The sequence below is a fragment of the Electrophorus electricus genome, chromosome 4, assembly GCF_041902795.1.
Source record: "Electrophorus electricus isolate QZ-2024a chromosome 4, ASM4190279v1, whole genome shotgun sequence".
Taxonomy (NCBI): Eukaryota; Metazoa; Chordata; class Actinopteri; order Gymnotiformes; family Gymnotidae; genus Electrophorus; species Electrophorus electricus.
The window spans coordinates 37,926,789-37,941,186 of NC_137500.1; the positions used below are offsets into that span (position 1 = coordinate 37,926,789).

Genomic DNA, 14,398 nt, shown 5'->3' on the forward strand with positions numbered 1-14,398 from the left:
ATGGCCCCCAATTTAGACCTTTACAGCTAGACTTTATTGAACTGTCTAGACACGGTTCAAGGTTTGGTAAACAACTACAGTGTAAAAGAACAAAAACGTATAAACCCGTAAGTCACGTACGGGCTTTCTGGAGTTCCTTTATGCTTGGAGAATGTTGCTCTGCTCCAGGACACCCCTAGACTACACTTCTAAAAACATTACTGTTCTTTAAAATGTCATCGTTTTGGGGGTATCTGAAATATACTTCTAATGTATATTCATGGTTCTATCATTTAAGATGTTGGAAACATTTTTAATTAAATATTTTGCATCTCACCATAAAACACAAGCTTAAGGCAAACCTTCAAAAGAATTTTGACTTTTAATGTTTTATTTAATACACCAATACACGACATGCTACTATCAAACAAATGCATACACAATTCTACTATAATTGAAATATGTATTGATTATTGTAATCAAAATTATTTTTTGCTTACTGCAATGGATGTGACTTACGTAGCCTTCTATGTACCATGTAAATTGCAATAAATAATATACAATGTGGTTACATTTCAGTGGCATTCACCATTAAACAACAGAGTATGAAAAGATTGTCGAGGTACCCTTATTTTGAGAATGTTTGCTTTTTATGGATCAATTTACATTCACCTTAAATAAACGGTGTATAATTTTCACTGAGGTAAGAGTTCTTTCTTCTAGTACCAAATGCTTTGCATAGTTAAAAATATACATCAGACCTAGGAACGGCTTTAGATTGCATGTTTTATTTGGTTGAATGTATAATGTCCCAGCAACATAGTCTGCATAATCATGACACTGGAAGCCATGAACTGGTCTACCAAAGTGGGCAATGTCGTGTTTCAGAATAAAGGGTTTCCAGTGAAGTACTGAAGTCGATCTCGGTTCAGCTTTTTCTCTTTCATCCTTCTGTTCTGGAACCAGATCTTGACTTGCCGGTCTGTAAGGTTTAGCATTCTTGACAACTGTAGACGTTTCTCTTTGTTTATGTAAACGTTGAAAAAGAATTCTCGTTCAAGTTCTCGTATCTGGTATTTTGAATAAGGACACCTCTTTTTTCTGGACTTTGCGCCTACAAAGAGAAATGTAGGTGAGTTAGATTAATAATACATTTGAAATGGGACTTTGCTGGACTGGTCAAACAGCTATTTAACTGACCAACATGTAGACTACATTAAAGCGAACAGTTCCGAATGATTTCTATAACAGCCTTAAGAAACCTAATAAATATAAATCCTCTTTATTCAAATACTCTTTCTAATAAATATTAAACCACAAACAAAAGACACGGACACGAATAATCAGTGCATTTAGAAGAGCAAGGCGCAAATAAATGAACAAACACAATGCACTGACACAAACACGCACGTACGCAGGCGCACACAAATATACGCGCACATGAGCTGTTCTTGTGCGTTTCTATACAATGAAAGTCTCGCAGTTCTGTCTTAAAATCTGCTATTGTATTTGTACATGCTTATGAAACAAATACAGGCGTATAGCAGCAGACATGTTGCGTTAGCACAGACGGCACTTTCCGGCCAGAAGATTATTACAAGCAGCATTAGGCAACATTTGTTCGTTTGTTTTTTTTACATTATTTATCTTCTAATTAATTGAAGAGGTGCACAACACGTCGCCAGCATTACCCACCTAAACAGCTTTGCTGTAATAATTTTTTTTTTACAACAGCAAAGTACGTCTTACTAGGTATATAAAATCCTTTGCATGCTTATAAAGCTACACATAAAACTCAAAGTACGAAGCGGCTTTAACCGACGTTTCACGCGTGTACCTACTTGGGCCGTTGCTCTTGCCGTCCCCGCAAGCTGATAGTGAGGATTCATCGTCCGCGGTTTCAGCTGGGTGTCTCTTCGTCTGCTCCGCGCTATCTGGAGAGACTTTATTACATGCGGCATCTCCGGGGACATCAGGCACTACCTTTTGTTTGGGGTGCTCGGGGTTGGGCTTTTCAGCATTGATAGTTTCAAAAAATTGATCAAATCCTTGAGGAAGTACTCCGTTTCTGCCAACATTGGTGAAAAAATTGCACGCCGTGTTTGAGCCGCCGTGGTGGCTGTACATGGAATCGTTTTTAAATATCATTTCCGCCCGGTTTGACGACTGGAGTAGATCTCGATGCATTATCTCCTCCGTTGAATAATAGGAAGCGTAATTGCCCCTGTAATGCCATTTGCTCGGGTGATCCAGTCCATAGTCCCGGAAAGACACTTCACGAACAGGTTGGACTTGAGCTATGTTGGAAGAATATGGAAAATTAACTTGGCACGATGTAGTCTGTGGTAAAAACGACGACACCGACGAGAAATCAGGCGCCGAAACATAGTACGTACAGTTCGGTAAATACATGTTAGAAGCGCAGTTGCTGCGATCATCGTAGTCCGTCATATCTCGGTTTAGCGTCGCGGAGCAGCAATAGGCAGCTTGACTGGGTTAAACTTTGTCCATCTATTGCACCATAGGCGTGTGGACAGGACCCGTGAGGGAGAAAAAATCGGAAACGTAGGCTGACGTGCAATTCATCTTGATCGATTCTTGAGGTAATTGTGTCATGTGATCCGGTAAAGAAATTACCATATATCAATATCAGTCATTAAGAACCGTCTTGAGCAACTCATTGGTAACCGCACACTGCAGGTTATTGGTTGCCTACAATTTTTAATCTCCCACGTTAATCCCCATTTCATTCCATGTTCATAACAAGACATTAGTAAACAATCGCTGAAATGCTGCATTAAAGACCTTGCACCAGAAATATGCTCTGCATATTACAATAAAGAACGTGCAAAACACCATTTTAGTCAGCACATTATAGAGGCTACAATTCTTATGAACTCAATTAAGTTCCCTTTTGTAACTTTTTTTTTTTTCATAAGCACTCACATCACATTTGAAGAGCTATGGGCCGCCACTACGATAACTTTTGTTCCATCTACACGAGACACATGTAGAATCACATAGCTTTCACAGGGTTAAGCCCAATACTCTGTTTTAATAGTAGGCTGATTTTCTTGTTGTTGTTTCTTTCTCAACATCATGTCCAGTCTCCTTTGTCCTGGTTTTAACACCAATCCCCAAAACATTCCTTTTCTGTGACATCATCTTTACATGGGCTAACAGTTTTAAAATGTTTTAAAATAGGCTTTGCTTTCTTTTGTCTTTTTTCCGCTTTTAACCGTGCATCTTAAACGCGCAAAGCTATCTAAATTACCAAGTGTTTATGTTGCTATCTAAATTAAAATATCTAAATTAAGTGTTTATGTTGCTGATGGGTTTAATGTGACAAACTGCAGTAACGTCTAATAATATGTAGTATTGTGGTATAATAGTAATAATAATTTTAAAAAGCAGTAATATAGCAGCAGCAGCAGCAGCAGCAGCAGCAGCAGCAGCAGTAGCAGTAGTAGTAGTAGTAGTAGTAGTAGTAGTAGTATAGTAGTAGTAGTTTCTGGATTTTACTCACTGCACGGTTTGTTTTACTCTAGACGTTGGTTATTCCAAGATCCATTTGTTCCCTTCTTTTTTTGTTGAACATTGCATCTTAACAGATAAAAGACGAAGGTATCCCGGAGTAAGAGACCCTAGATTCACACTGCCAAGTACAAAACAGCTCGTCTGGCTTTGAACGTCTGCGGTCTGAGACAGTGCACACCCGGCAATCACCAATAACCGTCAGCACCCAAATCATTTTATTGCTCAGACAAAGGGATGCGTTCTAGCTGAAATGTCCTGCAAGTTAGGTGGAAGAGACTGCTATCGACAAAACTGGCGCCAAAAGATGTTTCGAAAGCAACATGTAGCCTCTTATTGTTTTTACCGAATAATTAAAATGCAATAACATAATTTTACAAACAGATAAAGTTCAGACTAATCTTAATTATGTTTTAAAGTACTATGTGAAGTATTTGGTAGATTGCACTGTACCCTTTTCTTAACGCCTTACATTGTATGCTGTATCGTTGTGTTAATTTATCTTAACTAAGCGCATGTTAGTTTAATTCAGTTTTCCTGTAATTTGCAAACTAGCCTGAACTGAGATATGTAAATACCTAAACTGAGATATGTAAAGGTACAAGTTAAGATACATACATACACATTGATTAGTCAAAGAATGTTCGGATGCCAAACTAGGAATGCATTGCTAAATTGTTTACTAACTGTAATATAATTTGTTTCACAACCTATGAACTCTTTAAGTTAATCATAAATTAATACAAATGATTTTAAATTATCATTAGCACAGCTTTTGTTAGAGAATCAAAAAAAAAAAAGAAAAAAAGAAAAACAGGTCTTGGAGGCGTTTAACCTGTTCTGCGGGACTATTCATAACAGCTTCGTTGTGAGTATAAACAATATCGTTCAAATGAATCGCATTAAATTGTCCTTTCGTAAAGTGGTATGATAGCTGAATTTGCACTTTCTCAGTTCAAGATTAGACACTAACTTGACATTAACTTTGTTTTGGCGCCCTGTATCTGGTGCGCGCCAACAAACCGTGTCTTGCTGTATTCTCATAAAAGGCACAACAACATTCCTTTTGGCTCTAACTGTAAACTACTTAACTTACTGATCAGATCTTATATATATATATATATATATATATATATATATATATATATATATATATATATATACACACACACACACACACACACACACACACACACACATACACATGTACATATATATATATATATATATATATATATATATATATATATACGTACACACACACACACACACACACACACACACACATTTTATGGCTTTAAAGAGATAATTAAAACTAAATGCTAACAATACCCCTAAGGAGCTAAACCAGTGGGAGTCTCAGTTGGTGGGGTTTACTTTGTAGGCTGATATCATTTTTTTTATATAAGTATCAGCCGTACAATCTAACAGATCTGGATTCATATTTACACAAATAAAAGTGTCCACCATGTTTCGGTGCGTTTATTTACCCTCCTTGGTCCCTTGATGATGTCTCGTGTAACGTACAGTAACTCATTTTCTTTCGCAAATAATGTTGTCCTTAATAGTGTTTCTGTACACTGCAACGTGCCATGTTAACCCCCAAGTCTCATAATATGCTAACATGCATCTGCATAGTAGACTATTAGCAACTCGCATGCTGCATTTCTATAATACAGTCATAATTGTTCAATAAATGTCATATTAGAAGGATTAATAAGACAGTATCTTAAACATTCACCGTATCTTTTTATATTTAATCAGTTTCATAAATTGAGGTAATTCCAAAAATTACAGTTCTTTTCAGTGACACTGTAGAGGTAACTCTGAAGATATGACAAGTTGCATTCCTATGTAAGACTTAAATCAGGCCTTTTAGAATAAATGTGTTCTAATCCAATTTTATGTAAATGAGGTTATCTATATGCTACGTGATGTATAAGGTGTGAGAGTCCCTGATTTCAGATTTCACCCGAAATTCCATCGACATAAACGAACCTGATCTTAGACACACAAAGCTAACGCTCGTCTATCCGTTATTCATTTTCAGTAACACACGTACAGGTCAAAAACAAGGAATCTCATAAAATCAACATATAGCACACAATCCAGGATTCACATTAGATCTTATAAATAGTTCTAATTTTCGTCTTGAAAATAAAACACAACAAAATCACAAACCCCCCCCCCCCCCCCCCAAAAAAAAGTGTTTTCAAGAAAACTTCTAAAAGTGTTTTCAAGAAATTATTAGAACTGTTGTGTGTTATTTGCATTTTAATTCAATATGTGATGTGATCTGCAGTTAATCAACATTTACATTAAAAGCCGAAAAGTTAACAGGCCTGATGCGAAGAATCAGTGTTTTCATGACCAACTGAAAACCTACAAGCTGTACTGGAATAAATCGCCTGCAAATAAATATCCATATCCTTACAATGGAATTTTATCTTAAAGGTTTCGGATGCAATTAACTACTTAAATCACTCAAGTAAATCATTGCTAAGTGGAAGAGGTCACGAACACCATAACCTTGATTTTTCAGTACATGGTAAATGCATGCTCGCGCATTAACAGTCTTTTCTTTTTCATCCTGCGATTCTGAAACCAGATCTTGACTTGTTGATCACTCAAGTCCAGTCTGTCCGAGAGTTCCTTCCGTTTTTGCCGATTTATGAATTCGTTCATCATAAATTCATTCTCAAGTTCAGCCAGTTGTGGCTTCGTGTAAGGTTTCCTCTTCTTTCTTGCTTTAATTTGTGTAGGCCCCCACGGTACTCCTGGAAAGAAGAAAGCTATAATTACTTTGTGTCTCATACATAAATTGTGTGGGCCTTTAAATCTAAATATATATATTTTCCTTAAAAACAAATTATTAGAGGTGTTCTTTTCTTTCCTTCTTTTAGGAAATAACTCCCCAAAAATATTACATATTTTTAAAATTCGTCATATGCAAAAATTAAGCGAATCTTAAAGAAATACACCTACTGATGATATAACACTGCATGTAATAACTCTACTTAGTGTAACATTCTTAATATGGTACACCAGGCAACAGTAACGTATTTTGTGTTACGTATCTAAAAACATAATATGACATAACTGGTCCATAACTTCCATGGCAGGTGAAAGAAGAAGTTTCCTACCATCGGAAAAGGCTGTTCTGGTGTTCTGAGAACTCGATGAGGTCTGAACTGGGACAATGGCGTGTACCGACTCTTTAATGCCATCAATTATTGCTTGGCTATTTGAATTCACCTCGGCTTGTGTCACCATGTTTTGCAACCGTCTGTCCAAGCCTGAAACTTCATATTTGGTAGAGCCTGCGGGAACTGTGATTCCATGTTCACCGACGAACGCTGTCATTTGACTATCCGGCACCTCTGGTTTGTGGTTTGCATCCTGAAAGTAGCATTTACTGAAGTCCCCCAGCGGACTCTTGCTGTGGTTTTGAGTGCTGGTAGTCACAGTCACTGGGTTAGTGAGGAAACGCTGAGAGTTATCACTAAAGGCGCGGGTCTGTGGCGGGGTTGTGCACGAACTCCGGGAAGTCCACGGGAGCGAGCACACCTCTCTCCTGCCGTAGATCTGCGGGAGGCCGGAATGTTGGGCTCCATTGCCACGCAAATTTGAGAAATGCAAGGCGTCTGGAGAGGGAAAATTCAGTAGAGGACTAACATAGCCAGAACTGAGAAGATTATGCTCACACATTTCTAAGGCGCGCGTCCTAACTATTCTTACAACCGTTTTAGTTACCCCTGAAGAACAAAGCCAAGGTAATTGTTGATTTGTTAAGGCACAGTCACGTGATTTGCAAAACATGTCGCCTAGTCCCGCCCTTGAGCCCTGCCGGCAGTAACCTACAGCAGAATAGCGAATGCATAGATTACGTCATTTTAGGGAAAACATTTCAAAGGCCAACACTGCAACATACCTATTTCTATGTCACATATGATATATCACACGCAGAATAATTTAAAAACTGTTTTCAAATGAAAATTATGCTTTACTATTAAATGTTAGCCCTTTGGTCAGAATTAGCCTATCTACAAAATGTTGTTTGTTAATGACCACATCACATCTGCAATAGGCCTGCGACAATATTGCAATGTTATTTTTATTTGTATTGTTTCTAAGAAGACAATATTGTTAATTAGTAGTTTTTCAGTACTCTTTTTCGATACAGTTGTTAGCTATAATATGATTGATAGATTCACATTGCCCTACTAATCATAGATGAGTGGTAGCTATTTAAAGAACGTGTTTTGTTTTGTTTTTTTAAACCATATCTTGTTTTTCCCGGACTGATTCAGGAACGGTACTTTCATTAAAAAAAACAATTATGTAACGTCTAAAAGGTTCTTAGAGCGCCTTTCAAAGAATTCAAAGAATCGCCAGCCATCTTAACAACCAACTGTTCAAAGAAGATTGTTCAGATTTTGTGTCGAATCATTTTTCATTCCATTTGCATGTTTTGTTTCGGTCATAATAGTTATGTGTTCTGCTTGCTTTCTTTCTATTTAATATAAGATAATATATTATACCACAGACTGCTAAGATAAACTAATCGCAGAAAATGTCTCATTCAAACGAGAGTAAACTACAAGTTCCCTAGCAAAATAAAATAAGCCTGTTCTTGTTATAACATGAGGTATTAGTACTTTTAGCTTTGTTGTATTTGTAGGTCACCACACTGCTTTTATTATTTAACAAGAGAGAATGTTGATGACTTGTCGAGATACGTCTAATATCGACGTTTGTCATAAACGCCTTGCTGTCGCCCAGATACTGCAGATGCTTTCAATATTTACATTTTTGTATTAGAGAGATATTTTACTTATTTTACTAGCCTACTCGTAGCCTAGTTCTACATTAAGGTATGCACGCTAAATGGTTTGACGTATGTAATAAGGAAACAACAACAATAACAGCTGCAACAGCAAAAAATATTGAATAATTAATGTCTACCTCAACGTCTCCATGCTAATAAGAGAGACACGCGTGACCGTCTCTCACTATGGACTCAGGCACAAACTCATATACAAACTTAAGGCTTCTCTCTAACTTCAGGATTCGAGATTCGTGACTGAAACTTTATTCGTATTCTCGTTATCACCAAAGAGGAGAAGGTCCCAATGTAAGTAACAGTTACCAAACGTATATATATATATATATATATATATATATATTATATATATATATATATATATATATATATATAGTTTGTATGCTGCAGGATGGTTTGAAGAAATGCTAAATGTAACATTTGTGGTAAATTGGATACAGAAAAGTTGTGTACTTAAATTTTATAATAAAGTTAATGGGGCAGTTTGAATTATCCTTCGATCCTGTTCCATGCTTATTTTTAAAATTAAGTTTAATGGAATAGACCACCTGTGTAAGATGTGTAGTCTGATGTCAAGTTGGATGTCTTAGACAACTGCGTATTTAGCTTCGAAAACTGATAACTTTCCTATAGGCCCAGCTGAGGATAAGACATTGATCAACAGATGGCAAATCCCACAAGGCGTCTTTACACTGAACTTGAGTAGGCATGGAAACGTGAATGATCAAATTATCTCGTATTAAAGTAAAATAAAAGAAATTGTATACTACATAAGATGCTAAAATGTACATTTCATTCTTAAGGATGACAAGACTGTGTTTAAAAAAGGGATCTTACCTTGGAACGCTATGTCAAACGTTGCTAAAGGATCCCTCAGCAAGACCGAACTAAATAGCTAAGAATTCTAAACACGCCGGAAAGAGAGCAGACAGTTCGGCCTCCCAAGCTTTTACGAGTCTAGTACATTTATGAAAACCGTCAAAAGAGATTCCTTTCGTCTGCTCGAAAGGAAATGCTCGCTCAGGCAGCGCATTTATTTAACAGATAACCAATGTTCATAATCACTGACAATATGACAAATCACAGTTCATGGTCAATGTCTAGGCGCACATTTACCAAAACAAGTCCATTTTATCGCAATATTTTATGGTAGTCTTATGGAGTTATTTTATAATATGCATAAGTAAATTAAAGAATGTTGCTTTGTTCTTCATGAACTCATCACAGTGACCATAACATGGTGATGACGGTGTTGATAATAAAGACCAACGTGGTACTGGATATTTTCTGCAAGAAGGTAAGCGTCGCCGTTAAGTTCTTCCGCGCGCTTTATGGTCACTCAGTCCTACTGGATCTGTACTGAAGTGTTTTGTGACACAGGAAGCTTTTGGGTCTATGATGTAATGCAGCGAGCTTACTTGATAGCATCGTGATATTTTAACGATTCAACAAAATTGCAAAGAAACATCTCCTTTACCTATTTTGTTACTACCATGTTCTCTCGCTTGTATTAAATTCCAAAAACACAGTGGGCATGTATTCTCGTTGAAGTGCATCTGAACTGTAGTTACACAACATGAACAGTAGATGGCAAGATACTTCCACGAGTAGATGTTTTACCATCTATGTCTCTCCTTTCAGTCAAGGTCGAGTCTAAGAATGCGTCTCAAGGTCAACGGTAAATCCAAAATTCGGTGTTTGAGTAAACATTTTGAAACTGCTCCGAAACGCCGCCTTGGGAGCTTTAATATAATTAGCGGGGCTAGGGAAGGTAAACGCAGAGCAGTTTTTAGGCTTTTTCCAGGTTTCATTGGCCATATTTATTTTTACTGGAATTTCAACATTGTAAAAAAATTCAACAGTTATTTAAAATTTTATGGTATGAGAATTAATTACACCCAGTGTCTTATAAACAGCAGCCTTCCAGATCTGTGCCATGTTTTTACGTTATTCACACATTGGAAATATCGTGAAATTGGCTAGTTGGATAAATTCACTGTGGCAGTTAGGAGTAGTATATAATAGGCCTACTTGAAAGCAAGAAAACAACTTCACATTACAATAAATGCAAAATATCTGACTATTTTCCAAGTCACCTGCAGATGCATGTAATGTTCATTGGCTCAAAAAAGACAGACAAAGAACAAAATAAATAAAAAAACAGTTGCTTTGTTGTTTATCAATCATTTGATTCTCTTGTTAAAACTTTAAGATATAAGATTTGTCTATGAATTTGTGAATCTTCTGTTCAGTCATGCTGTTTTTCTTATGAGTGTTACAGAACTGTTCGTTAAATTTAATGAGGACTATTTACTATTCTGCTACTGTACCAACATCTACATATCTGTAAACATTTATATCTGTAAACTTTTGTACAAAACAGCTGTACATCTAAATACTGTGGACAAAATAAAATATTATCAGCACTGGTTCTGACTTGCCACAGAATGCTACGACACAGGCGTGTGATAAGACCTCTCAGTCACAGTGCTTCAAGTTGTGATTTGTGCCTTTACAAAACTGACAATGATCAAATAAAAGCCTATTTAAAACTGTTATTTAAATTACAAAGTCTGTTCATCACAAAAGTTGAACAAAAAAAAAATGGACATGGGCACACATTGACTAATTTAAATACAGAAAGATATTAAGGATGTGTGGTTGACAATTATTTCTTGTGGTTACTCACTTATAAGGTCCAAAGTCTTTAGATATTTTTGAAATTATTTTTTTGTCCTTAACACGGCGATTCTGAAACCATATAGTCACTTGTCTCTCTGTCAGGTTGGTGGAGGAGGCTATGCGTCGTCGCCTTTCCTTGGTAATAAACTTTGTAATGGTGTATTCATGCTCGAGTTCTTTCAGTTGTAGTTTGCTGTAGGGAACCCGCTTCTTCCTCGCACGCTGAAGGAAAGGATTGGTATCGGGCCGAGACAGCATTGAATCTTCTGGAAAAATATTAAACAAACATTTGAGTGCATGTATAATATAATATAATATAAATATATATATAAATAATGCACATAATTATTATTATGCTGAGACTATGCACATTTTGCAGTCTTATGTCAATAAGTTATAGGCCACAAAGTATGTTCATTTTTAGTATATATAAACACTGTCTCTCTCGCTCTCTCTCTCTCTCTCTATATATATATATATATACACACACACACTATATATATATATATATATATATATATATAAAATGTATATGTTTATATATGTATGTATGTATGTATGTATGTATGTATGCATGCATGCATGTATGTATATATTTATTTTTTTATATATATATGTATATGTTTTTATATATATATATATATATATATATATATATATATATATATGTATATATTTATTTTTTTATATATATGTTATATATATATATATATATATATATATATATATATATATATATATGTTTATATATATATATATATATATATATATATATATATATATATATATATATATATATATATATATATATATATATATATATATCACACATATACACACACACACACACACACACACATACATACACACACACACATATATATAGAGTCAAAAGAACCTTAAAGTTGCATAGTGAATAAGAATATGTATATTGTATAATTACACTAATATTTTAGTGTAGAACACAATATAGATATTCATATTCACTAAAGACCTTTGTTAGGTTCCTATGAAAATTTAATCACCCTAGTAAAGTTACTGTTGGTGTGGCTTTGCTGTAACAACCTAAAAAGAAAATAAATATATATGGATAAATTATGGGTAATTGGTTTATTGCATCCTATAAAAGTTATTATGAGATTATTATGGCGTACGTAAATGTGTATTTTGTTGACTACATCAACACACTCGGCCTGCTAGGTTATCTCTATTATAAATATACTATTGCTACCAAGAAAACCCTATATATATAAAAATATATAAAACACCAACCATTGCTAATAAAAGGAAGCAGAATGTGACTTAGTATACAGATCTTACCTGTGAGTGATGATTTCCATATATGTGAGCTCTGCGTCTGGTCTTTAGGACAATAAACCTGGCTACTCCAACTGTTTGACCAGTTCCATGGCTGGTAGCCTTCAGCTCCGAATGAACAATCACGTCTGTGATCTCTGGCCCTTGCTCGCTGAACTACAGGCACGTCAATATATCCAGGGATCCTTCTGTAGGGACTCGTGTAGCCGAACTCTCGAATCCTGTTTGGAACATCGCCGCAGCGCAGCAAACTAACCACGTCCTGCTCATCAGCTGGGTGCCCATTTACATTCCCGTTGACACTGTGGTTCACGACATTTTGCTGATACACAGAGTTCGGAGGGGCTTTGCAACTGTAGCAACTGCTGGCGAAGCGACACCCAAAGGTAACCTGCGAGTTGGCAGCAGTCGCTGTATTGGGAAAAGGAACGTAAGGAGTGAGACATTCCGGGCTAAGCGAGCTCGGACACTCCGACAGGGAATACACGGCAGCTGCTGTCGAAGAACGACTCGGGTGCGCTCCAAACGCAGACGGATAAAAACTTCTGTTGGGAAGGGAGGCTATCTCCCCGCTTAATTCCTCCAGTTCCATGTTTGTATGACAAAGCGCACAGCCGTACACGTGATTACACGTGATTAATTAATACCATCGTCCTCCGGTAATCCAGACCAAGCAAGCAGGATAACGCACCCAACCAGTTCAGTTGACAGCGAACCTTTTATATTTTTCCGGACTAATTACATGACTCTGACAACTTGAAAAGTGATTGGTTAGTATGGGCCATGTGACATGCAAATAACTAGGTTGACCTTGGACTAGACGTGGTTACTACGAGTAACCACATGTTACTTAAGTCTTCCCAAGCAAAATTTAAATAAACATAGCCTACGACAAATTAACAATTTATTAGAATGTTATATTCATACAATAAAATGTGTATACATATTTCATGTACAGATGCTTCCAAAACATAGGCCTACATATATAGCTTAGTCTTTTATTAAATAGCCTACAGAATTCTTTGCCTTTCTCAAACTTTATAAATAGCTGTTGGAATGCTGCCCTGTAAACAGTTAATAGTGACCCAACACGAAGTTATAAAGCATATGCTTAATGATATTAAAATTCAAAATGTAAGATTTTCGCAACAAAAACAACACGGTCCTTATAAATCTTATTGGGGATATAGGCTAGTGAATACCTTTACAAAGCACGAATTAACATCTCAAGATGAAACATAAACTCTAATTTGTAATTTCGTGAAAATGTCAAGTTACATTGATTTAAGTGTAAAATACGCAAATTTACATTTCGTCACGGTCAAAAAATCTAAAATAGTCTTATTTAATCGGAAGCGAATCAAAAATGCAAGGTACCTTGAATTGGGCGTATAGTCTTATATGCATGGTACTATATACAGACCGCATTGTGACTGAAGAACGTAACCATGCGCCATTTTCTCCGATTCAGTTTAATTGTTTAGGTTAACCGCCAAACCATATAAACTATTATACTTTCTTTGTTAGGATGGACGTTGCATGACTAAAAACAAGTTACTTTAGTTACTTTTGCGCATGAAATCTGCATTTTCACGTGCTTTATCATGCATCAAGCTCCAGAGGCCATATAAGAAAAAAACTTGTCTTGAGCAAAATATTTGAGACGTGGATTTTTATTTTAAACAAGAAGTAATTCCTTACAGTGTTAGATTTGGCATGGCTGAACGTGGCTGTTTATTGGATTAACCAACTAGCGGACACACCAGCAAGTTTGCTTAGATTATATGGCAAGTTTTAATTTTTTATCTTGTGTCATAGCCAACTTTCTCTTGGCTATGTCCCCGTTGCAAATATTTAATTTTACACAGCAACAATACTTTATACATGCCTTATATATGCTACGGTAATGTGTAGCAGGACATGACATGTCTTGCCTACTTTGTCTAGCAACAATCATCAGTCGTCTCAAAATGTTAAAATGATGGCGTATATTTCCACTAATGAACTTTTTTCAACCTCAGCTGGTTCATTTTGGAGGGTCAT

General features: G+C 36.1%; 3 protein-coding genes across 4 annotated transcripts; all 3 read right to left on the reverse strand.

The window, feature by feature from the left end:
- Positions 1 to 342: 342 nt before the first annotated feature.
- hoxd11a (homeobox D11a) lies at positions 343 to 3,411 on the reverse strand. Of its 2 annotated transcripts, XM_027018054.3 has the most exons (3): positions 2,376 to 3,409; positions 1,821 to 2,276; positions 343 to 1,093 (listed from the first exon to the last, which is right to left on the reverse strand). In XM_027018054.3, exons 1-3 carry the CDS (start codon positions 2,428 to 2,430, stop codon positions 864 to 866), a joined length of 741 nt encoding a protein of 246 aa, XP_026873855.1. In that variant the 5' UTR covers positions 2,431 to 3,409; the 3' UTR covers positions 343 to 863. The 2 variants fall into 2 exon arrangements, with proteins under 2 accessions (XP_026873855.1, XP_081569777.1); XM_081713651.1 differs by having other exon boundaries at positions 1,821 to 3,411.
- A 1,831-nt stretch (positions 3,412 to 5,242) lies between these two features.
- On the reverse strand, positions 5,243 to 8,584 carry hoxd12a (homeobox D12a). The gene is made up of 2 exons (XM_027018052.3): positions 6,657 to 8,584; positions 5,243 to 6,290 (listed from the first exon to the last, which is right to left on the reverse strand). Exons 1-2 carry the CDS (start codon positions 7,330 to 7,332, stop codon positions 6,052 to 6,054), a joined length of 915 nt encoding a protein of 304 aa, XP_026873853.2. The 5' UTR covers positions 7,333 to 8,584; the 3' UTR covers positions 5,243 to 6,051.
- hoxd13a (homeobox D13a) lies at positions 7,019 to 13,060 on the reverse strand. The gene is made up of 3 exons (XM_035523542.2): positions 12,359 to 13,060; positions 9,194 to 11,304; positions 7,019 to 7,157 (listed from the first exon to the last, which is right to left on the reverse strand). The coding sequence occupies exons 1-2, from the start codon at positions 12,945 to 12,947 to the stop codon at positions 11,042 to 11,044; spliced, it is 852 nt and encodes a 283-aa protein (XP_035379435.1). The 5' UTR covers positions 12,948 to 13,060; the 3' UTR covers positions 7,019 to 7,157; positions 9,194 to 11,041.
- Between the last annotated feature and the right edge of the window lie 1,338 nt (positions 13,061 to 14,398).